Below are 25902 nucleotides of genomic sequence, written 5' to 3' on the forward strand. Positions count from 1 at the left end.
GGGTCTGTTTTTCAGCGCGGTACTCAGATGAGCTAAGGAAATACCAGAAATACCAAAGAAAGTAAGATCAGGCCAAAAGACTTTGGTTGCGTTGTACTAATAGAAGTATCTTTTAAGCAGAACCACCAGTAATATGATCTTCGACGACCTTTCCATTAGGACTCCGTACTCCACCACCACCAGCTACTTGACATCTTAAGCGGAGCTGGATGACCCGCTGGCTTCTATAGAGAGGAGGAAAATAGGGCGCCCGCTAAGGAACAGTTGGAGAAGCCATAGCCAGCCACTGCCTGGGCGACTTCCTGCAGCATTAGCGGATCAACCCCGTTCCCAATCCGGCACCCACTTCCTCAAGGTCCAATATGCCAATTGGGACTCGGAGCTGGACTGCGGTGGCGCGGTAAAGATGGAGAAGCATCCGTGGGATGAGAAGGAAGCTTTAAACTACTAATTTACATAAATAAATACATTTCTTGAACATTCCATTTATTTTTATTTTAATTTCTTTGCGTACCAGCAGACTTATCCTCTTTAAATTTTTCCAATTGATTTGTTTTTCGTTTGGCAACAAGCCCAACTGCTTGACAGTAAGACCATGCTACATACATTGCGTGTGAACTTGGAAAACTTCGGTAACACTACAAAGAATAAGATTTTTCGACTAGTGAAACTCTTAGCCGATCTGATAACTAGGCTTTACAATAAATCTTTGAATATAATGTGTGCAAATGGTATAAGGAACAACAAATTTGAAATATTGAAATCGGGTATATAGTATATTTATAAGAGTCATCGGCTTATTCTCTTAAATTTTCGCGGTCACACTGAATATTAGAGTACCAACATAAAGTTTTTGAAGAAGTAATATACATACATAATATTTATTTATGTTGACAACAATAATGGATCTAGCGTTTTTGAAAAATTGAAAATATTATTTTAAAAAAATTTATAAAGAAGTGTTTATATAGAATAACAAGCATAAGTTAATAAATACAATACAGGCTATGGCAGATTTGGAAGCGGTGTTAGCTGATGTCAGCTATCTGATGGCAATGGAAAAGTCAAAATGTACTCCTGCTGCAAGGGCCAGCAAGAAATTAATTTTACCCGACCCCAGGTATCTAACTTGTATAAATATATAGGTATATTATGTACATACAGTTGCTCAATATACTTAATTATGTGAAATATCAGCCGACAACACTTAATTTCGATATCTAAGTGTTAATTGACGAGCAGGGAAATATTAATATGTTGAGATCTCGAAAACTTTAAAAGTAAGAAAGTTCGAATTAGTCAAGCGTATTCTTGGGACTCCTGAGCACCGCTAGTTGATAAACCGAGTAACTCTTACACCCACAAATCAACATTGTTTAAATAAAATGTCTGCCCTTTCCAAGTGATGATTTTATTCTTGTCCTAATTGGTTGCATATGTATACTTGGACTTGCTTAAAAAATCCTTATATTTTGGTTAGAGGGCGTTTCCGGCCATTGATAAGAATCACTATGCCATGTACGTTCACCCAATACCGTTTTACAGCCAATACCGTTTGCGAGCTCAGTTTTAAAGCTACCGACTTACCATTTTTTCAATCGTTATAGTATGATCAGTGCTCTTAACATATTACCCTCCCCGATCGGACGAAAATTCCAAAGATTCATGTCAATAGCTCTTATATTGCCCGAAATTCCATCAAAAACACCGACATTATACCCGACTAAGGATATACACTAGCCACCATAAGTATTTTGACCAAACAAAAGTTAAATATACATAATCATAATTTGAACATACTACACATACATTCTGGAATCAATGGAAAGGTCATCTAATTTCTGTTTGAATTATATTTGACTATTCTTAACCCATTTAGCACTTATTAAACATGTCGCATTTTTTTGAAAGTCTACGTTTAAAACATTTTCCACGTCCTGAAAACAAAAATTTTTAGATGCAAAAAATTTCTTCATGCAAAATTAAAGGTAACGGCGAAAAGAATTTTTCAAAGCCTCTTTACTTTATTTTCTATGATTTTTTGAATGTGACGATCTTTTTTGGAGAAACTACGATAAAAATGTTTATTTTCAAGCCTAGAAAAAAAGTTCACAAAGTAGACTTTCACAAAAATGAGTAAATGCCAAAAGTACACTTTCTAGCCTTAAGAATGTGAACTGGTAGCAAAGATATCGCTTTCATTCTAATAAAATATGTCAAGCAATCATATCGCTTTCGTTTGAACTAAAACATATTATATAAGCCACGTAGTTTTTATAATTAAACAACAGTCCAAAAGAAATTGTTTTTAGAGTTTAATTCAAATATTGAAATTACAATATACGATCATTTATGTATATTAAAATGCTCTTTTTCCCATCAATCGTTCGGTAGGAACCGTGGCTACCGTTTTACTAACCTTTTGCTTTTTGCGTTATTTTGCAGAGCTGTACAATAAATAGTTTACATTTTTTAACATAAAACAATTTTTATTTGTTAAATATAAAATGTAAGGAACAAAGTTTTCACTGTTGACCGCTTAAAAAAGTTATCAACGTCACATAACCCAAATTTTTGTTTGTTTTTACTTACAATATTTATTAATAAATTGGTATATATAACATAACAAACTTATCTAATTATTTTCATAAACAAAATCAACATGCACGTACCCAGTTCTGCACACAAGTAAAGAAAATCAAAAAATGTATTGGCTTATCTACAAGGGTGGTCAAAAGTATTTTCACAAAAAAAAAGTTAAATATATTCATAATTTGAACTTACATCTTGTTAACTTTGGCATCAATGGAAAGGTAATTTAAATGCCGTTTGAATGATACAATACATTTCTTAACACATTCAGTACTTATTGAAAAGGACGAATTTGTGTGAAAATGACCTTTTTTCCTCGACTTGAAAACTTAAATTTTTTGATGCAAAAAGTTTCTTCAAACAAAAATAATAGTAACTGCAAAAAGAATTTTTCAAAAATCATTTTGCTTATATTTTTTATGATTTTTTAAAGGTGACACTGTCGGAAAAAATTTGTATGAAAAAGAGAAAAATATGGCTAAAATGCATGTTTCTAAGCATTTTCAAGAAATCATAAAAAATATAAGCAAAATGATTTTTGAAAAATTCTTTTTGCAGTTACTATTATTTTTGTTTGAAGAAACTTTTTGCATCAAAAAATTTAAGTTTTCAAGTCGATAAAAAAAGTTCAAAAAGGACATTTTCACACAAATTCGTCCTTTTCAATAAGTACTGTATGTGTTAAGAAATGTATTGTATCATTCAAACGGCATTTAAATTACCTTTCCATTGATGCCAAAGTTAACAAGATGTAAGTTCAAATTATGAATATATTTAACTTTTTTTTTGTGAAAATACTTTTGACCACCCTTGTATATACTACTTAATTAAACCTCGAAGATGGGTGTGGAATTATCCTTAAAAGTATTTTTGTCTTCTCTAGCAGGAATTTAATTTAAAAAATCCTCAACCCAAAAAGTGACACCCTGTGTCTATTTTGGGCCCCTCGCCAAGGCACATATTTTCAATGAATCATATTTAGGGGAAGAACTGTATGTATGCGGAAGTTATATATTTAGCGGAAAAAAGGCCTGAATCTTTCTGATGCGGCTTGCAACAATATTTTGGTTTTAGGGTCTGTATGCAGCACCTTTTTTCGAAATCGAAAAAGATCCCATTTCGAATTTGAAAGAGTAACTTGACAATCAGATACCCGTTACTCAGCTAAAGGGACAAAAGGGAGATGGAGATATAAGTTAATTTTTTATCCTTTAAGAAATAATATTATTTAACAAATTTTTTACTTTGAAAACGATTTTATTTGAACTTGAAATTTCGACTGATTTCTATATTAAATTGTACAAAAAATTAAACCTAATTAAGCATTGGCGATCGTGGCAGCGGCGGCGGCAGCGGAGACGGTAGCGGATGGCAGCGGAGAAGTCAGCGGTTTGAAGCGAAATCAGAAAGTTGGTAGCGGGGTTTTTGGCCACAGTTCAGCGCTCTCGCACTTGTGTGGTATTAGAGACGCAGGTGGGGGCAAAGCTCAGCGCCGTTGCAGTTGTCTGTCGTCCAATGTGGAGGTGGGGAAACAGTTGATGATGGAGTTGCTTAGGCGCATAATATTTTGAACAGGAAATGGTTTGGTATTTCTTGCACAATGATATTGCAAGTGGGCAATGAACTGTGCAAGAATTTATTTACTTTTATTGTTTTATTTCTAGGGTTTAACTCTTCCCCTCTAAATTGTTGCTAGTTCTCGAGCAACTGTTGATTTTAGAAGAATGTTGTGCTATTGAATTCTGGTGGTAGGTTTAATTGGTTGAATTTTATTTCGGGTCTTATGGTTTGATCCTCTGTTGTCTTTGGAGTGGAAGGGCTCAGTTGTGTTATTATTTCTTTTTTCGTTTTCCGACATAATAATATAGATACAAAAACCATTGTTACATAAAATAAGGTGATAAACGAGATTCGGTTCCACAGAGAGTGAGTTTAGAGATTTTGTATATGGTTGGAATTATTAATATGTAGTGCTTCTAGGGCTTCAAGTGATAGAATTTTTAGTCGTTTGATTTCAGTTGGGGTAATTTGAATGATGGGTTTTATTGTTTACATTGTAATTATTTCCGTATTGCTGAATTCTGTATTATTTATTATTATAGTATCGTTGGAGAAATATATTACGAAGGTTCCTTTTAGCTCCATTGCTCTTCCATTGAAGTCGTTAAGTGTGATTAAAAAACGATCGCCAATGCTTTCAATTTTGGGTAAATGCTGTGAGTTACTAAATTTACAAGCCGCTTTTTTTGCCTTTGGTTAAATTAGGAATACAATCGGAGTTAGTTAAATCGAAAATTTTTCTTTTGTTCCATAAATTTTATCTTGGAGTACAAATAATTCGTTGCTATCTAAATGGATGATTTAATTATTTTTAATAACTGGTTTTAAAATTATGTTTTGGTACTCAAATTTTTCAAATACTGGAATTTTAATAAGGTAAATTTGAGTGGTTTTGATATGTAAAGTTGAGATGTCAGTAAATTCTAGCATTTCTTCTATCGAAAGAGATGGCAAATTAAAAGAAAACAAGGAAGAACGCTGTAGTCGAGTACCTCGACTATCAGATACCTTTTACTCAGCTAAAGGGACCAAAGGGAAATGGAGATATGCAAGCAGCAAAGCGAGATTGAAATGCGCCACCTATCGGCGGTAGAGAGATTTAAGCGTTATGGGCGTTAGAGTGGGCGTGGCAAATATTTTTTTGGGTCAATCGATAGGTATTGACGAGACCAATACAGTTCAGTTAAAATTTTGTATCTAGCATGAAAATTGTGGGCGCCACAGGTTTGGTCGGTTTGTGGGCGTGGCATATTTGCGTAACAAACTTGCGCTGCGCACAAGGCTACGGAATCTAAAGCTGAGATCCCAATTCTCTATCATTGATAGTTTCCGAGATATCCACGTTCATATTTACGATTATTTGAAGTTTGTGGGCGTAAGAGTGGGCGTGGCAAACTTTTTTTATTATCAATCGATAGGTATTGATGAGAACAATACATTTCAGTTAAAATTTTTATTCTAGCATCAAAACTGAGGGAGCCACAGTTTTGGGGGGTTTGTGGGCGTTATAGTGGGCGTGGCACTCTTCTGAAACATACTTGCGCTGCGCAGGAATCTCAGGAATCTGCATGCCTAATCCCAGTATTGTAGCTCTTATAGTTTCCGAGATGTCAGCGTTCATACGGACAGACGGACAGATGGACATGGCTAGATCGACTCGTCTAGTGATCAAGAATATATACAGTTACGACCATGAAAATAGTAGTGCAACTTGAAATAACATTGGAAAGGAAGTTTTCGGTACTTTTACCGTTATTCTTGGAACGTGTTTCCACTTTTTGCTCAGAATGGAACGTAAGGATGAGGAAAGAGAGAAAGATCCGTTAGATTTGCCTCGGAAAGAGTAATTTTTGATTATAATTAGAATATGCAAGCTAAATTGGCCGCTCATTAAAATAGTAGTGCTTGATGTGAGAAGTTCTAAAAAAAAAACTTAAGAAGTTAGGAACGCCATTAGTAAGTAAAAATATATTGTAATTATTTTAATGATGAAAATTAAAAATAACATTTTTTTAGTGGGCCGTGGAAAGCACTGTTCGGCCGAAATGAGACATTTAATTATTAAATTAAAAAATGAAGGAAAAACGTTCAAGGAAATTGAAAACATAGTTGGATGCGCTCACCTACCATGATATTTAACGCCATTCACTATAAATTGAAGCCAGAAAATCGGGGTGGAAAGCTCAAAACTAGTGCGGTAGACGACAGACAGATTGTGCGATACGCCACGATCCACCCATTTGCTTCTGCAGGGCAGATTAAAAAAGAATTAAATCTGGCGATTAGTCTTCAAACACTTCAAAGACGTCTAAGAGAAAATAATTTATTTGCCAGAAGTCCAAGAAAGGTACCCCTTTTGACACAGAAGCACATAGTTGCAAGAATGGAGTTTGCGAAAGTGCATAAGGACTGGCCCGTTAACAAATGGCGCAATATACTGTGGACCGATGAGAGTAAAATTGTTATGTTTGGTGGTACTGGTTCTAGAGAGTATGTTCGACGTCCACCTAACCAGGAATTTCGCCCAAAGTTCACAAAGAAGACCGTTAAACACGGTGGCCTGAGCATCATGATTTGGGCATGTTTTTCTTATGCTGGGGTTGGTCCTATACATAAGATAGATGGCGTAATGGACAAAAATGTTTACGTTGAAATTTTGGAAAACACTATGCTACCTTATGCCAGTTGGGAAATGCCCTTAATGTGGACGTTCCAACAAGACAATGATCCGAAACACACAAGTAAGCACGCGAAGGCTTGGTTTGCATCACAAGAGATCGACGTAATGACATGGCCAGCTCAGTCTCCGGACTTAAACCCTATTGAAAACTTGTGGGGGGATGTTAAGAGAGCTGTTTCTATTGTAAAACCAATAAACAAAACTCAGCTGTGGATGGTGGTTCAGCAAGCTTGGCATGACATTCCGGCAAAGCGGTGCCAAGACCATATCGATTCCATGCCACGCCGTTGCACGTCCGTGTTGCAGAATAAAGGATATTCAACTAAATATTAGATTCTAGATAATAAGATATTATGATTTTTTGAGATATTTTTGAGTTTTTAGTTAAGTTTTTCTAATTTTTAGTAGTCACTACTATTTTCATGAACGGCCAAATTTTGTGATTTTTTTGTTTATAAGCTCTGAAGTGCAAACTATAATAATTTAGAATAACAAAATCAGCTGAACTGATAAAATTAAGTATGTAAATTGTTATTTTGAAAACATTGTTGAAATAAATTGCGGTTATCAATTGATTTTCCTGCCTAACGTGGTGAGCTCAAGTTCACTACTATTTTCATGATCACAGCTGTATACTTTATGCGGTCGGAAACGTCTCCTTCACTGCGTTGCGAACTTCTGATTGAAATCATAATACCCTCTGCAAGGGTATAATTAATACAAAGTGATTTTTCTTTTATTCCGCTGTAAGGGTTGGGATTTCGCATGCAATTTTGTGGAGCACACACTTAAAGATTTTTTCACAGTGTAAACGGATGTTTGAAAAAAGTGCAAACTTAAGGGGGTATTCTAGTCTAGAGGCTCTAGTTTGGAGCCTTTTTTAACAATTAATTAAAACTAAACAATTGATATTTTTGGTGTCGGGTTTTTTATCATTTGTTTATTTAACTTAGAAGAGTACATAAAATAAAATTTAAAAAAAAAATTTTTTTTTTCATCGAGTTATGCGTCCTTGAAGTAGAGGGGGAAAAAAAAAGGCCGTGTCCTCGTCGCCATGATTTCTACCCTTGTGGTCATCTTAAAAATAAAAAAAAAAAGATTCTTAATAAGTACGAATGTCGCTATGTCATGAACCAGCAAAACTAAAAAAAAATTTTTTTTTCATAAAATGGCGGCCACTCAAAAAAAAAGGTCGATTTTTTTACTATTTTTTTAATTTTATCGATTTTTTTAAAAATATTACAAATTTTAAATTCTTAATTTTTGTTGGTTCATGCGATAGAGAGATATTGAAAGAATATTCATGCCAAATTTTAAGTAAATCGGCTGCTTAGAACTTGAAATATTATGGCTACCGTATCAGAAAAAGTAGTTTGGAGAAAAACGCGTTTAAAGTTTTACGTTAAATTTTAGGCAGTGTAACTGATAGAATAGCACGTATAACTTAAATTCTCTTAATCAGCCATAATTTTAAAGATAATTTGAATTTTGAAAAATCCGTTTAGGGAGATATTTTTGAATAACTAAACTATCGAATTATGAAAAAAAAAATTTTCGATTTTTTTAAATTTGTAGACTAAAATACCCCCTTAATTTACGTCAGAAGTTTTTAACGCAGGGAAAGAATAAAAGTCGTTTCGAAAAGAGAGTGGATACGCACAACAAAGGTCAATGCTCAGGCAGTGTAAGATGTTCTGAACAAGTAAATGTGGCCATTTTTGTTTATTAATAACTTTAACAAGAGACTTTTTACTACAATATGAACTGTGTACTGTGAACTGTATGTCAAAAGTTGAGGAATGCGTATTAATTTTGAACGATTTTGACAGTTGAGGTGTCATTCGACACCCCACCGGCCCCAACAGATCAAATTTTCCAAATTTTCACTTTTACACCTTTACACCTAATTGATTTTCTTAGTCTTGGTATGCAATCCTTTTCGATTTTGCAATACCTTTCGATTGATATATCGCTCGATTACTGTAGATTTTCGGTTCTTCGTGTATATATAGTAGTTGCCTTCGCCCACCCTCCTGGTGCTCTTCGTCACTACGTGGACTGCCGTCCACAGTGATATGAAGAGTATGTCCTGGGTATTCGGGAATTGGTGATAATTCGGGAATTGGTGATAATTGAATTGGAAGATTGGGAAGATTTATAACTTTAAGTTTCATTTTTGGAAAATATAAGTTTTCTGAAAGCTGTTTTAGATTTTTAATCGTATTACGATGAGCTGGTGGTGGATGTTGATTTTAAGTATCTCTTCATATTGATTGGTTTTATTAATTAGATCTTTTACTCTACTCTTATTTTGTATTGTTTGAAATTGGAGCGAAATAGCCTTTGAATTTTTCCCATAATCTGTTCCGAGGCTTGGTTTCCATTTATTAGTAATGGGTTAAGATATTTCTTTAATATTTTTATGAGGCCTCTGTCAGTGAAAACATTTTGCAAAAGTGATACTAAATTTATAGTTACTATCTCCAAGTTATTAGTTATTAGATTTTCTGCGGAACTTTCACTACTATGCTGGGTTGTTACGGAATTTATTTGTGGAATCCTTGATAATGAAACGGCTACTACTTTAGATTTTTCTGGTTGGTAAATTAATGTACAATTGTATTCATCTAAGAATGATTTTCAGCGTTTTATTCTTGCGCTACCGTTCCAATCACTCATAGAACGCGTTAATGGCTGATGGTCAGTTACAATTTTTACTTTTGTCCCTCCATACAAATAATTTCTTAGAGATTCTAATGCCCAAATCACGGCTAACATTCCCTTTTCGTTAGTTGCGTAATTTTCTTCAGCCCTAGAAGTGTTATGGAAATGAATGCTACTGGATTGTTATTTTGTGCAAGAACTGCGCCTAATGCGTAATTAGATGCGTCTGTAGTGAGGTAGAATTCTTTCTGGAAGTCGGGGTATTGCTTCGCTGGAAACAAGGGTACTTTTTAGTTTTTTTAATGCGACCATTGCTTCGGAATTAAAGTAAATTATTAAAAAAAAAAATTTTTTTTTTAGAAATTCGACCATCTTCTCCTCTTAACAATGAGGTAAGTGGTTTGGCTAGCTTTGCATAATCTTTGATAAACCTTCTATAATAACCAGACATACCTAGGAAAGGTCGTAAATCTTTTAATGTTTTTGAACAAGGATAATTGACAATATCCTCTACTTTGACCGGATTGGTTTCGATACATATATTGGAAATAATAAACGTAACAAGGAAGAACCCTATAGTCGAGTACCTCGACTATCAGATACCCGTTACTCAGCTAAAGGGACAAAAGGGAAATGGAGATATGCAAGCAGCAAAGCGAGACTGAAATGCGCCACCTACCCTACCACCTACCATAACCTATATAGTTATGTGGGCGGTAGACAGATTTAAGCGTTATGGGCGTCAGAGTGGGCGTGGCAAACTTTTTTTGGGTCAATCGATAGGTATTGACGAAACTAATACATTTCAGTTAAAATTTTTTTCTAGCATGAAAATTATGGGCGCCACAGGCCTAGGCAGCTTGTAGGCGTTACAGTGGGCGTGGCAAATTTTTGTTGGGTCAATCGATAGGTATTGACGAGACTAATACAATGCAGTTAATTCTAGGATCAAAACTGTAGGAGCCCCAGTTTTGGGGCGATTTGTGGTCGTTAGAGTGGGAGTGGCGCCCTGCTGAAAGAAACTTGCACTACGCAAGAAGCTTAGAAATCTACATACCAAATCCAAACTCCCGACAGACGGACATGGCTAGATCGACTCGGCTAGTGATCCTGATCAAGAATATATGTTTTTTATGGGGTCGGAAACGCTTCCTTCTACCTGTTACATACTTTCTGACGATCTAGTATACCCTTTAACTATACGAGCAACGGGTATAAAAATTCAACTCTTTTTTTGATAAATTCGCATTTGTCGAGTTAACATTTTTTCTAGTGTATCGAATACTGTTTCCAGATGTTTGGCGTGGGATTCATCATCTTTACCAATAATAATTATATCATCATTATAAATATAACAAACTTCTCCGATATGGAAGCGTAAAATATCATCAAGTGCTTTTTAAAATGCAGCCGGAGCATTTTTTAAGCCAAATGGATGACGTGTGAACTCGAACTTTTTATTACAAATGGAAAACGCTGTTTTTTCAATGCCGCTTCTTTTATGAGGATTTGATGAAAACCATTTTTTTAATCAAGGTCTGAGAAAATGTTATTGTTTCTTAATTGGGCTAAAACTTCATTAATGTTAGGTATCGGATACTTGTCTGCAACGGTTACTAAGTTTAATTTTCTGTAATCAATTACTACTCGGACTTTTTTTTATTTCAGAGGCATCCATTTTTTGGAACATGCCAACCGGGAGAATTATACGGAGAACGGGATGGTCTTCCGTCCTGTAGTAGTTCTACGGTTTGTCTCTCATCTTCAGATTTTGCCCCTACTGGTAAGGGATAATATCGAGAGTAAACCGGACTATCTGAATTAGTGCGTATTTCCGATTTAACGTTAGTAGTGTAAGTTAGTTTTTTATCTGGGTCTGCACAAGGGTTGGAATATTTTTTTAAAAGCGTTTCAAGATAACATTTTTGACTGTTCGTTCGATGATCAGTTCTATTAATTATTGTATTTACTGAGTCAAAGATTTTTTCTCTTATGGGTATAACTTGACCGTTTTTAATGTTTAATTTTTGTTCTGGGGTGTTAATTACTGATCCTATTTCTTTAAGGTAGTCGTTTCCCAAAATAACGTCGGATGATTTCAAAGTTGGTAATAGATAAAATTTAACATTAGTGTTGGGGATGTTAAAAAGGTTAGCCATTTTGTGATGAGTAATTTGTATGCTTCCTCCGACGGTAACAGTGTTAAAAGACTTTTCATTTAGCAAAGGATTAGAAACATGTTTGGGTTGAATATAACTTTTGTTAGAACCTGTGTCTGTAAAAAATTTTTAAAATACGTCCACTCCTCAATTTACACTCGCTATAGGGTAACGAGGAGTTTTTATACCCGTTACTCGTAGAGTAAAAGGGTATACTAGATTCGTCGGAAAGTATGTAACAGGCAGAAGGAAGCGTTTCCGACCCCATAAAGTATATATATTCTTGATCAGGATCACTAGCCGAGTCGATCTAGCCATGTCCGTCTGTCCGTCTGTCCGTCTGTCCGTCTGTCTGTCCGTCCGGATGAACGCTGAGATTTTGGAAACTATAAGAGCTAGGCTATTGAGATTAGGCGTGCAGATTCCTGAGCTTCTTACGCAGCGCAAGTTTGTTTCAGCAGAGTGCCACGCCCACTCTAACGCCCACAAACCGCCCAAAACTGTGGCTCCTACAGTTTTTATGCTAGAATAAAAATTTTAACTGAAATGTATTGTTCCCATCAATACCTATCGATTGACCGAAAAAAAAGTTTGCCACGCCCACTTGAACGCCCACAAACCGCCCACAAACTTCAAAAAATCGTAAATATGATCGCGGATATCTCGGAAAATATCAAAGATAGAGAAATGGGATTTCAGATTTAGATTCCGTAGGCTTGAGCGCAGCGCAAGTTTGTGACGCCAATATGCCACGCCCACTCTAACGCCCACAAACCGCCCAAGCCTGTGGCGCCCACAATTTTCATGCTAGATAACAAATTTTAACTGAAATGTATTGGTCTTGTCAATACCTATCGATTGATCCAAGAAAAACTTTGCCACGCCCACTCTGGCGCATTTCAATCTCGCTCTGCTGCTTGCATATCTCCATTTTCCTTTGGTCCCTTTAGCTGAGTAACGGGTATCTGATAGTCGAGGTACTCGACTATAGCGTTCTTCCTTGTTTATTCTAAAAAATGTATATCGCTATATTCTTCTGCATTATTGTCGAGGTCAGTACTTTGTGTGTAATCTTCAAGGTCTTATTGTATATTATTTTCTATTTCGTATTCTGCCAGTGCTGGATCATATTCTGTTTGCGTTGCATAATTTTTTCATCATAAGTCTGTGGCTCCTCGGTCTGTACGTTGAAGTGTCTCTGCTTTTTGTCTGCATTTTTCAGTGGCATTGGGTGTCTTTTACCTGTTTCAAATTGTTTTTGCGGCGGTTCAAGTAGTTTATTGCTTTAGTGCGAACAGTAGAATCAATTTCCATTGGTTCTGGCTTGGGCTGTGGCTTAGGAGCTGTCTGATAAATAGGTCTTTGTGTTGAATACACTTTCGGAAAAGCATTAATTGATTGGGAATTTTGATAGTAATAATGCTGTTTAGGGGGTACTGACGGCTTAGATTGGCTGTATTGAATAAATTGGGGGTGTTGTCTAGTTATTCGTAGGATTTGGTCGGGGTGCTGAAACTGGCTTCTGCAAATTATTTCTAAGGTGGTTTGGGGCAATTTGAAGTTGGCGTGGTTGGCCCTATAGTTTTGATTTTTCAATTTTAAGCACAGCTGTTGATTCTCTCATTCCGAGGAGTCAAGGTAGATCTCCTCTTAACCCTTTTATAAATGTGTCAAGAGCCCTATCTCGGCACATTTTGGTCATTAATTGTTGTGATTCTTTACTTACGTCCATAGTCGTCGGCATAGTGCAATGTCAATCATTTTTATGTTGCATTCCATTTGAGTGAAATATTATAGGATTCTAAAGCCGTATCAGCATTTCCCGTTATTTTGATGCGAATAGAATGCAAAATTCCGAAGTACTTTGCGGTTTCTTCTTGACCTGCGTAAGTTTCTAGGATTCGCTCTACGCCCTTTTTCCACGAGCTAAATTCGGGTCTATCTCCAGAGAACTCTTGAATACTTTTCACAATGTTGGGGATTTTATCTAGATCACTTATGTTTCCCCTATATTCTGGAGAAATTGATTGATCGGACAAGTTATACAAATCATATACTGGGTTATTGATTTGTCGAACAAGATTCGGTAAAATTCTTGTAAGTATTTGATTTAAAACTGTAGTTACAAGAGCAGTTAGTTCTGCAAGGTTTGGTTGGCCTTGACGAGCTGCTGGATTTTAATAACCGGGGGTCTCATTAGATGTTGGTTTTGTTGGTTCATAGTTAAATTTTATTAATACTACTAAAAGCTGACAATAATTAAGAAAAATAATTATTTAAAGGTGTAATTAATTAAAAAAGTATTTACAAATATTAAGTTGGTTACTAATTAAAATGATTGTTACAAAATATTTTAATTAATTTTAATTTATTCCAGAGGGTCTCATCAGAGTCGCGAAATTTTATAATGATTTTCCAGTAAATTGTTGTGTTTTGATCTTTTTACTTTTGGTTATAGACTTTTGTATTTAATTTGTATTTCACTTTTCTTTTATTTGTGTTTGTCTTCTTTTGCGGAGAGTTTAAGTATTAGTTGATTTAAGACTTACAGCAAGATTGTTGGTATGGCTACTCCAACGGGCGATCCGGAATTCATCCTGTTTAGATCCTTTGAACTTACTGAGGTTCCTGAAATCTGCTCCTTTTTTTTTTGTTCGTTTTCCTGGGTAGGGAACTTGCCGGAAGTGTAGTTCTCCGATGGGCAATTAAACAGTTAAGTTTTTTCACCTTTTGTTTTCTTTTCATTTATCGGGAAATCAAATTAATGACTTCGAGTCGAACCGATATAGTTATTAAACCAGACAGACTGAAATAGTTTTTTTTTGCAGTTTTTCGCGAACTTACTAACTTTTTTTGCAGTTTTGTTCACTTAGTCTGGTCCCTGTCCGGCGCCAGTAGATTTTTTATCCTTTAAGAAATAATATTATTTAACGAATTTTTAACTTTAAAGAACGTTTTTATTTGAACTTTAAATTTCGACCGATTTATATACTAAATTGTAAAAAGAATGAACTCTAATGAAGCTTTGGTGATCGTGGCGACAGCGGCAGCAGCGGAGACGGTAGGGGGTGGCAGCGGAGAAGTCAGCGGGTTAAAGACGCAGGTGTGGGCAAAGCTTAGCGCTGTTGCAGTTGTCTGTCGTCCAATAGGGAGGTGGGTAAACAGTTCCTTAGAAGAACAGTTTCTAAGAACTGATGATGGAGTTGCTTAAGCGCATATTATTTTGACCAGGAAATGGTTTGGTATTTCTTGCACAATGATATTGCAAGTGCAAGAATTTATTTACTTCGATTTCTTATTGTTGTATTTCTAGGGTATTAACTTATACAAACAGCAAGGCGAGATCGTAATGCGCTAACTACCCGCTATCTCAATATATGGTTATGTGGGCGCCAGACAGATTTAAGCGTTATGGGCGTTAGAGTGGGCGTGGCAAACTTTTTTGTGGGTCGATCGATAGGTATTGACGAGACTAATAGATTACAAGTAAAATTTGTTTTCTAGCATGAAAGTTGTGGGCGCCACAGATTTGGGCGGATTGTGGGCGTGGCAAACTAATTTATAGGTCAATCGATAGGTATTGACGAGACCAATACATTTCAGATAAACATTTTTTCTAGCATAAAAACTGTAGGCGCTGTGCAAGAAGGTCTTTCTAGCTTTTGTAGTTTCCGAGATCTCAGCGTTCATCCGGACGGACAGATAGACGGACATGGCTAGATCGACTCGGCTAGTGATCCTAATCAAGAACACATACTTTATGGGGTCGGAAACGCTTTGTTCTACCTGTTACATACTTTCCGTCGAATCTTGTATACCCTTTTATTCTACGAGTAACGGGTATAAAGAGTGCAAATGATTGTTGAGAAAGTGCATTTTCAGCAATCATTTCAAGTGTGAAATGGCATCTCTTTTCATTTCGAAAAGAGGTTAGCTAGGATGCACATGTGCCGCATACAGACTTGGGGGTAGCAATCCTTTTTCAAGGAAAACTGTAAAGTATTGAAATTGAATACTTTTACTAATCCAGCTATAACGCTTTCTGTTTGCCACCGATTTTTGCAAAGTTGCTCCTAACATTTAAAGGACTTGCTCAAAATAATTTATATATAAATTTTTCTTAAGGTAGTAAAACTCAAAGGAAAACTAGCTATTTCAGGAAATTTAAATTTTTGCAACTTTAATTAATAACTCCGTTAGTTGGTACATCTACTTACTTTCAGATTGAGTCAATTATAATTAGATGGTGCTATATTAATCAACCAACATTAAAAAAAAAACATGTTTTTCGGGAGTATCGTTAGTACGATTCTTTGGAAAATTTTTTGAGTGATTTGATAGTCGAGGCACTCGACTATAGCGGATTTTTATGTTTTTGATGCGGTGCTTTAACACACGAGTTTGTTAAAAACATTGTGTGTGTGGTTTACTTTCAGTCGGAAGTGAAATCATTCTGAATCACTTTCTTTCTTTCATCTTCCGCTCGATGATCTTTTTCATTCCGTTTGCATGGGTGGGGGACAAAAAACATTTTAAATTCATAGAAGAACGTAAGCCAGGGACAATGCATGTCTGCATTTGGATGAACTGTAGTATGCACACATAACGAGTACGCACTATATTTTTAGCAAGAATGTAAATGCCAAACATGCAGGATCAGCAACACTCTTTAAGTGCCAACGGAATTTTACCGAACACGCCTTAAGCGGGTGATAAGCGGCTTCGTAAGCTTTTTCTACAGCCTGGCGACAACAACATATTGATCCAAAGGTATATGCTCTCCGCACCGCTCTCAGATTTGAATATAAGCTAGTATAGTATAGCTATATAATACATATAAGACCGCTACCGGCTTAACCGACATCGCTGTGCGCGCAGCTTAGGGTCAAATAATATCTAAGAAACTCAAAGGGACAGTTGAAGATTCGACGAAGAGCGACATAGTTACCAAATGTTTCATTTAAAATTCCGGTTGTCAAACAATGAAGACGTTAAAGCATGAACCCAACGGCTATGATTTAAAAAACGCGGGGACGCTAACACCCTCCTATTACATGGCGACCGTGACAAGTTTTTGAATCGTGAATTGTGAATTAAAACAAGGAAGAACGCTATAGTCGAGTACCTCGACTATCAGATACCCGTTACTCAGCTAAAGGGATCAAAGGAAAATGGAGATATGCAAGCAGCAAATGCGCCACCTACCGGCGGTAGACAGATTTAAGTGTTGTGGGCGTTAGAGTGGGCGTGGGAAATTTTTTTTTAACCAATCGATAGGTATTGACGAGACCAATACATTTCAGTTAAAATTTTTTATCTAGCACGAAAATTGTGGGCGCCACAGGCTTGGGCGGTTTGTGGGCGTTAGAGTGGGCGTGGCAAACTTTTTTTTAGACCAATCGGTAGGTATTCAAGAGACCAATACATTTCAGTTAAAATTTTTTATCTTGCATAAAAATTGTGGGCGCCACAGACTTGGGCGGTTCGCGTAACAAACTTGCGCTGCGCTCAAGCCTACCGAATCTAAATCTGAAGTCCCGTTTCTCTATCTTTAATATTTTCCGAGATATCCGCGTTCATACTTACGATTTATTGAAGTTTGTGGGCGTTAAAGTGGGCGTGGCAAACTTTTTTTTAGGTCAATCGGTAGGTATTGATTAGAAGAATACATTTCAGTTAAAATTTTTGTTCTAGCATCAAAACTGTAGGAGCCACAGTTTTGGGCGGTTTGTGGGCGTTAGAGTGGGCGTGGCACTCTTCTGAAACAAACTTGCGCTGCGCAGGAATCTCAGGAATCTGCACGCCTAATCCTAGTATTGTAGCTCTTATAGTTTCCGAGATCTCAGCGTTCATACGGACAGACGGACAGACGGACATGGCTAGATCGACTCGGCTAGTGATCCTGATCAAGAATATATATACTTTATGGGGTCGGAAATGCTTCCTTCTGCCTGTTACATACTTTCCGACGAATCTAGTATACCCTTTTACTCTACGAGTAACGGGTATAAAAATAAAACAATTAACCATTACAAAAAGAGGAAACAGAGTAGAAATCACAAAATAGTGAAAAAAAAACCGTTAAAAACGAAAAAAAAATTGTGAGGATGATTAATATCGAATATTAACTATGCATCGCAGCCACTGAAGGCACCATTACCAGCTCAAAACTTTTTTTTAAGGTCTCACAACAAAATATATAATTAAGTTTAAATGTAAGTCAATCTAGTTCTAAATATGCGCGCGCACCAGGGTCACTAGTGTTGGTCAGCAAGAAAGGTCAGCTGATCAGCCGGGGCGAATGTCGATAGTAATCGGGGCTGGAAAAGCTAAAAAATCGGGAAAGCCGAACTCAAATGAAGCAGCGAACTCAGAAGCTCGGCGCCATCCTTTTTCGGCAGCGGAGGTGGACCGACCTCAGAGATCTGGAGCGGGAAGAACCGACGAAACAAGGTGGAAAGGTCCCAGAAGTAAGTTAGGTTAGATATCCCCAGTGTTAAGCTTGAGTGCGAAGATTAGGATATCTGAGTAGTTAAATAAAGTAAAGCGAAATAAAAGGATATTATTGAAAGAACGCTGTGCGTAGAGCCTTGAGCGGTGTCTCGTATCAGCTAAGGTTACCGTATTGCGTTTCCGAGCCGCTAACTCTACGCACCGCGGCCGCCGGACTGCCCTCGGGTGCTTGTGGGTTTTCTGTGCGTTAATTTGCGTCGGCCAAGTTACCGCGTTGCGCTTCTGAGCCGTTTTCTTTGCCCATCGTGGCTGCCTGGCTGTCCGCGGAAAAAATCTTGGTGGTCGGGTTTTAACGCAGCACCTCCGAGCCGCTTTCTTTGTGCCGCGTTAAACTCCAGATCACATTAAAAAAAAAACTTTTTACCTGTGCAACGACCAGCACCGGTGACGCCCGAGTCAAAAGAGGCCAGACGACAGAAGCCACCATCATTGAAGATCCCAGAGTTTAAAGAAGACCCCAAGAAGTTATAGATGACCCCAAGAATTATCGATTTAGCGTCGCTTGTGAACAGATGTGTTTACTTTTGTGCTCTGAGTTTTTGTCTTTTTCGGTGATTTTTTGCGAGTTTCTTGTGTTTGTTTTTTAACAAAGCTTAGCCTAATAGTTGTGTTAGTGTTTTTGACTTGATCCCCCATTAAACGGGTATGTGGTTATAGATATTTTAACATTTCTATTAGATTTGTTTAATCTCCTAGCTTTGTTAGTGTAATTTTACACTCACTAATCTTGCTAAAACTCTTTTATTCCCACTCTCTCTCCCGCTCTATATTACAACTGTAATTTAAACTCTCTTGGAACCTGCCGATTTTCTGGTAGATTTTTGGAGTGCTTTTCTGTTATTCTCTCTCTCTTGCTTGCTTTACATTGTAACTGTTCGTGCGTAAAGTTGTCAGTGTCCCACAAGCAACGCTCAGTCGATAGAAGATTTATTCTCTCGTGCTCTCTTACATTTAAACTAAAACGCGATCTCGCGCTCTTATTTTTTTTCGTGTTTTGTGCCTTTGTTTTTGGAATTTGATCCCAGTGCCAAATTTACTTAAGGTATTTTTCATATTTTATTTTATTTTTATTTCATCTCCTAAAATGGCTCTTGTCTGCTGCAAGAAAAATTGTACTCTTTCGGCTTCGACTAAAGACCCTTTTATTTTCTGCTGGCTCTGCGAATCGATGATGCACGTTAAATGCGCAGGATTTACTGGCAGAGTCAAAGACTTCATTGATCTGAATTCTGGTCTCATGTGGTCATGTGGATCCTGCAAGGAAATGGTAGTTGAGATGAGCGGCTTTATGAAGCAGACTCGAGACAGCCTTTTGAATCTCTCAGGTGCTTTTAAACAGCTCAATGAGGGGTTTAATTCCGTTTGTGCCCAATTTAATAATAAAAAATTACTAACTGAGTCGCCTAAACGCAAAAAAGCCAGCTTAGCGGCAGTTAACACGGTCACGGTATCCTCCCCTAATCCGAACTTGGTAGCTGCAGCAGTTTCTGTCGACACTGGGGTAAGCGAACCAACTGCGCCTAGGGATACAGCTGATTCAGGTGGAGTCACTGTTTCTCGAAGTCTGGTGGTAAAAAAATCTTCAGTGCCGGCTACGGTGCCGACCGTACCTATAGGTACAGTAGGAACCGATTCTGGCTCTCAGCTTAGTGTGGTTCAATCTGCTGCTGGGGGACGTAAGAAACTGTCAGTTGTTCCTCATAGGAAGCAATTATTTGTTTCTAGGTTCACCCCAGATACTACATCTGAGGATGTTTTGGAATTTATACGTGAAAAATTCCCATCCGAGAATATTTCAGTTGAACAATTTCGATTTTCATACGCTCGTAGTATATCCTCTTTTAAAATATTTGCACCGCCTGATGTGTTTAAGGTACTACTTTCTGAAAGCTTTTGGCTTAATGATGATTTAGTAATAAAAGAATTTGTTCCCAATAAACCGAGAACAAATAACAGACCCTCCACTGCGCCAAAAAACTCAAAAGTTTATTTTTGGCTTATCAAAATGTTAGGGGACTAAATATGAAGCTACCCAAGCTTTATGTTGACTCCTCTGCATTTACTGCAGATATTTTGGCTTTTACGGAAACTTGGCTGAAACCAGAGATATCTGACTCTGAAGTTCTGTCAAATAACTTTAATGTCTATAGGACCGATCGCTCCTCACGTAGGGGAGGCGGTGTGCTGATTGCCGTTACCACTAGCCTCACATCTGAAAAAATTTACTTTGATACCCATAACGAAATTGAATTCGTTAGTGTGAAAGTTTCCTTGCAATCCATATCTATTTTTGTAACATGTTCCTATATTCCACCTGGCTCTGATTTAATAATTTATGAGCACCATCTGTCTGCCATAAAATCTGTTCTATCCCTTCTTTCTAACAGAGACCTTTTGATTGTTTTGGGTGACTTCAATCTCCCTGATATCTCTTGGTCTTCTCCTACTGACTCACTTGTCGCTATACCTCTATCCGCCCATGATTTTGTAGATGGTCTTCTAGAATTATCGTTACAGCAAGTAAGCTTTATACGGAATTCATTAAATAGACAACTGGATCTCGTGTTTGTTTCAGACCCGTCTGAAGTCACGGTATCTAGAATTGACGCTCTTGTTGTACCTGAAGACCGATATCATCCAACAATGGAATTGACAATCTGCCTCCCATGCGTTGATACCCTCTCTCCTTTAGTTCCTCAAACTAAAATGAGATGTTTTCGAAAATGTGACTATAAAAAACTTAACGATATGATTTCTCAATATAATTGGACAGACTTGTACAATTGTATGGATATTGAAAGTGCCACTGAACTCTTCTATATAGTGTTAAATACTTTTTTTAATGAATGCGTTCCTGATAGGCTTCCTTCAAAGCTAAACAGGCCTCCTTGGTTTACCAATGCGCTTCAAAGACTTAAAAACCTTAAAACAAACACCTATAAAATGTATAAAAAATCGGGTAAGCCATCTGATTTTTCGAAATATGTGGTGGCTCGATCGGACTTTAATGTTCTCAATAGTCATTTGTATTCTATGTATTTAAGTCGATGTAAATTCGAATTTTCAAATGATCCGAAGCAGTTTTATAACTTTGTTAATGCCAAGCGTAAGTCGTCGGCATTGCCTTCATCGGTACGTTTTAACTCAATGGAGGCATCGACGGATTCTGAAATTGCTGATTTATTTGCCGAGTTTTTCCAAACTACTTATAGTTCGGCTGCTTGGTCAAATTCTAACTACCCTAATCCCTTAAATAGGGCAAATTGTATTTTTACCCCTGAAATTACGGAAAGTTCTCTCTTAAGAGACTTAGCAACAACAACGCCAACTTATTCTCCCGGTCCAGATGGACTCCCCGGGTGTGTGCTTAAGTTTTGTGCGTCAACCATATGTAAACCGATTCTTAAACTTTTTAATTTGTCTATTTCATCATCAGTTTTTCCTACTATCTGGAAGGACTCTTTTATCATTCCACTTCACAAAAAGGGTGCGAAGGCGGATGCACAGAATTATAGAGGTATTTCCAAATTGTCGGCAATTCCTAAAGCATTTGAACGTATTATTACTTCTCATTTGCAACATTTATGTTCCTCGCTAATATCACCGTGTCAGCATGGTTTTGTTAAGCGAAGATCGACCACCACCAACCTTCTTGAATTGTCATCTATTGTAATAAATGGATTTAAGAAAAAAATGCAGACTGACGTTATATATACAGATTTTAGTAAGGCCTTTGACTCTGTCAACCACTCTCTTCTATTATTCAAATTAAATCAGCTTGGGTTTCCATGTAAGCTATTAACTTGGATTTCAAGTTATTTGAATGGTAGGACTCAGAGGGTTATATTCAAGAACGCTGTTTCAAAATTGACCTACGTGACATCTGGAGTGCCTCAGGGTAGTCATTTGGGTCCTTTGCTGTTTACTTTGTTTATTTACGATCTTCCCTCTACCATAAAACATTCTCGTGTACTAATGTATGCTGATGATGTTAAGCTTTGTTTATCATATAACGATATAGCTTCGGGTTCCAACTTACAGTCAGATATTGATTGTTTTCAGGGATGGTGTGAGTATAACCTTTTAAATTTGAACTGCCTTAAATGCAACGTTATGACTTTTTATAGGGGTACTCCTACTTTTGTTAGTTACTCTCTTCAAAATACGTCACTCGACCGTATATATTCCGTTAATGACTTAGGCGTTCTTCTGGACCCAAAACTTAAATTTGACTGCCACATAATGTCCACTGTCAACAAGGCCATGAGTGTTCTTGGGTTTATAAAGCGTTGGTCAAAAGAATTTGATGACCCTTATACAACCAAATTATTATTTACCTCCCTTGTCCGTCCTATTTTGGAATATTGTTCTTCGGTTTGGAGTCCACAATATCAAGTGCACATTGACCGTATTGAGTCGGTACAAAAAAAATTTCTTCTTTTTGCCCTTCGTAGTTTGAACTGGGATCAAAACGTAAGGCTACCTTCCTATCAGAGTAGATTACTATTGCTTAATTTACCTACACTTGTAAATCGTAGAACAATGCTTGGTACTATTTTTATGCAAAATCTTATTAGAGGTGATATTGATTCTGTAGAACTTGTAAACCGCCTAACTTTCAATGTTCCTGTTAGACTAACACGAAATTATTATCCCCTAAATTTGCCACGATGTACATCAAATTTTTGTCTGCACGAGCCCTTTCGCGTTCTATGTAATAATTATAACAATCTTTACCATTTAATTTGCACATCATCTTCTATCCCGGTATTAAAAACTAATATTTTAACTCATTTGCTTCACTCTTAGTTGCTTCTTTTATTTTCATTTGTGTCCCGTCTCTATTTGTTTTTTGTATCTTCCTCGCGAACTCGCATTTTTGCCCAAATTTATAGAAGGGCCCCGCGCGTAACAAGCACGTGCTTGGTGTCGTTGGGCCACTTGTTTGTACTGCTCGTAGTGCATCAACGTCCATCATATAAGACGAAAAGAAGAAGACGGCCAAGGACATAAACATTTTTTTAAACCCCTGCAGAGGATATAATGATTTCAGTCAGAAGTTCGCAACGCAGTGATGGAGACGTTTCCGACCCCACATAGCATATATTATATAGATCAGCATCACTTGACGAGTCGATCTAGCCATGTCCGTCTGTCCTTTTCTACGCAAACTAGTCTCTCATTTTTAAAGCTATCGGGGTGAAACCTTGCCAAAAGTCTAATTTATATTGCAGGTAGTACATAAGTCGGAATAGTCCTATAACTCCCATAGGAATGATACAACAAATATTTTTTTATTTTTTTCTAGTCTTGGGGATATCATTCTTTTAATATTCAGAATTTCGAATAAAATAGAACGACCGTTATATACGGTAGTAAATTGAAAAGGAACATTATCTTAAAATATTCTACAAATCGAAAGCTCTGTACGTACAATTCTCCCACGGAAACGACCTGCAAGGGTATAAAACTTCGGCGTGCTGAAGCTAGCTTCCTTTTTTCTTTTTATCTATATTAGACACTAGCAAGGTCGTTTTATAATCCTATACTTTTGACTTACTTATATCTTTGCTTCTTAAACTAAATTTAAAACATTTCTTATCTTCACACCACCAGAGGTAGTGGATTTCGCGCTTTTTTTTTTTGTGGTTTCCCCAAGAGGCATATTCCACAATGCAAATATTTTGTTGAACTCTTATCTTCTAATTTCAAAATTTTACAACTTTTGCAATACTTTCCTATGAATGATGTTTTTGGATTTTTCCACTGGTGCTAGTTAATAATAGTTATATACATACATTTGTTTTTATAATGTGGGGAAGGTGGGAGGGAAAGCCGTGAATCTTCTGGTTTAAACAAAGGAAAGCAATTTTAATTTGAGAACAATTTTTTTTGTATTTTAAAATTAGTTTTGACGTTTGAAGAAAATGTGTTAAATAAGTTAAGGAAATAAAAATTAAATATTTTTTATAAAGAATTTGTATTTAAACGAATCTCATTTCCCCAGTCAGCTCCAAATGAATATATGTATAAACACACACAAATGCACACATGTATGTACACTAGGGCGGTCCACATTTGTATGGAAATGTTTAAGGTCCTACTCTCACCCCGCTTATACGGTGCGCTTTGAGGTATTTCATGTATACCAAACGAAATTTTTTGAGAAAAACGCTTTTTAGGGTCTGCGAATTGGTTTCAAAGTTTATAACTCATGCGCACTGTTGCCCTTGACCAAATATATTATTTTTATATGGGTGGCCTTGACTTGGTTTTATTTCTCAAATTCGTTTGTCACCTTACCGAACTACTTTAAAGCTTTAAAAATTGAAAAAGTTTTTTATTTGCTAAGTCCAGAATTTACATGGTCGTACAAGATCGAATTGGATTTAATTTTTGAAAATATTGACAATAAGATATTAAAATGCTCGAGTTGAATATTAAGTCATTTAAAACATTTCACAAATAGTTTTATTTATTTTTGAAAAAACCGTTTCATAAATGGACCTTTTGTAAACACTTATATACTCAAATGAGGAAGGACAAAGAAGGCTCTCCTTTTATATTAACATTTTTTTATGCTAAAATAATCTTTGTGAAGCCGCGATATGAATTTAATAATATGATGGTGAGGCCGGACTGGAATACCCCTTTGACTCCAAATGGTAACTAGCATTCGTGTTACTTTTTTGGCGCTTTGTAACAAAGTTTTTCCGGAAAATCTAGTTCTATAGAGGACACTAGATAATACGGATCTCTTAGATTGTAAATCCGTTATGTCAAATTCGGATTTTAGATGTCCAACCAAAAACATTTCGGAATTGTCAATTTTTTACTAATATTGACTGAGTCTAGAATGTTGACAAAGTTGGGGGTGGGAAATCGATTTTTTCGAAAAAAGTTCTGGCTGGAACACATGTCGTATGAGTAATTTTAATGCCAACTTTGAGAACGATTCGCAGGTCTAAATCTCAACAAACATTTTTTTTTATTTTTGATTACATTTTTTAAAGCTTTAATATACCGTGTAAATTGGTGAGAACTAGTTTTCATTTTTTGGACCACCCTAATGTTCACACATACCCACGCAATCTTGATTTCAATATTCTTGCTTTCATTAGAATTCTACATGGATGTTGAAGTTGGGTATGAGGGAAAGCCATGAAACTATTTGTTTAAATATTTATATTTGTTTAAACATAGGAATCCAATTTTAATTTGAAAATAAGAAAATTAGATTGTCATTTGAAAATAGTTTTGCCCTTAGGTAGGTAGGTATCAGTGTTGTGTCTTCAAGCATTATCATTACTTTTTATATCATTTTGAAAATGTAATGCTAAATAATTAACTACTTTTGAAAATGTAATGCCAGTGAAAAATCAATTTGTTATTTTGATACTTTTATAAATATAATACTTTTAAAAAATATAATAGCATTGGATTACTTAAAAAAAAAACAAACAATGGCAATGGAAAACCAATTCCCTACTTTCGAATTCAATGAAAAAAATGCATTCATTTTGGCAAAACGTTTGCGAATTGAAAAATATTTCTTTACAATTGAAAAGTGTAATGCTAATAGAAAATTAATTGAACGTAACTTGGGTCAATCAAAACTGAAGCTGTTTTCAATTTAATCTAATTAAATTTAAATTAAATTGGTTCCGCACATAAGGCACCTCGGCCATCTTAGGAATTCGCGGTTGTTCGTTATGCACCATTAAAGTGCCCCAT

General features: G+C 36.4%; 1 protein-coding gene across 5 annotated transcripts in view; it reads left to right on the forward strand.

Moving 5' to 3' along the window:
- The first annotated feature begins 820 nt into the window (after positions 1-820).
- The window catches only part of LOC119559595 (G protein-coupled receptor kinase 1), a 468201-nt gene continuing 443119 nt past the window's right edge, over positions 821-25902 (forward strand). For 2 of the 5 annotated variants that reach the window (XM_037872611.1, XM_037872614.1), the window contains exon 1: positions 821-1120. In XM_037872611.1, the coding sequence (XP_037728539.1) occupies positions 1008-1120 (113 nt within the window). In that variant the 5' untranslated portion in view covers positions 821-1007. The remainder of the gene's footprint in view (positions 1121-25902) is intronic. The other 3 variants (XM_037872608.1, XM_037872610.1, XM_037872609.1) reach the window with 2 other exon arrangements.

The sequence above is a fragment of the Drosophila subpulchrella genome, unplaced genomic scaffold, assembly GCF_014743375.2.
Source record: "Drosophila subpulchrella strain 33 F10 #4 breed RU33 unplaced genomic scaffold, RU_Dsub_v1.1 Primary Assembly Seq25, whole genome shotgun sequence".
In the NCBI taxonomy this organism is placed as follows: Eukaryota; Metazoa; Arthropoda; class Insecta; order Diptera; family Drosophilidae; genus Drosophila; species Drosophila subpulchrella.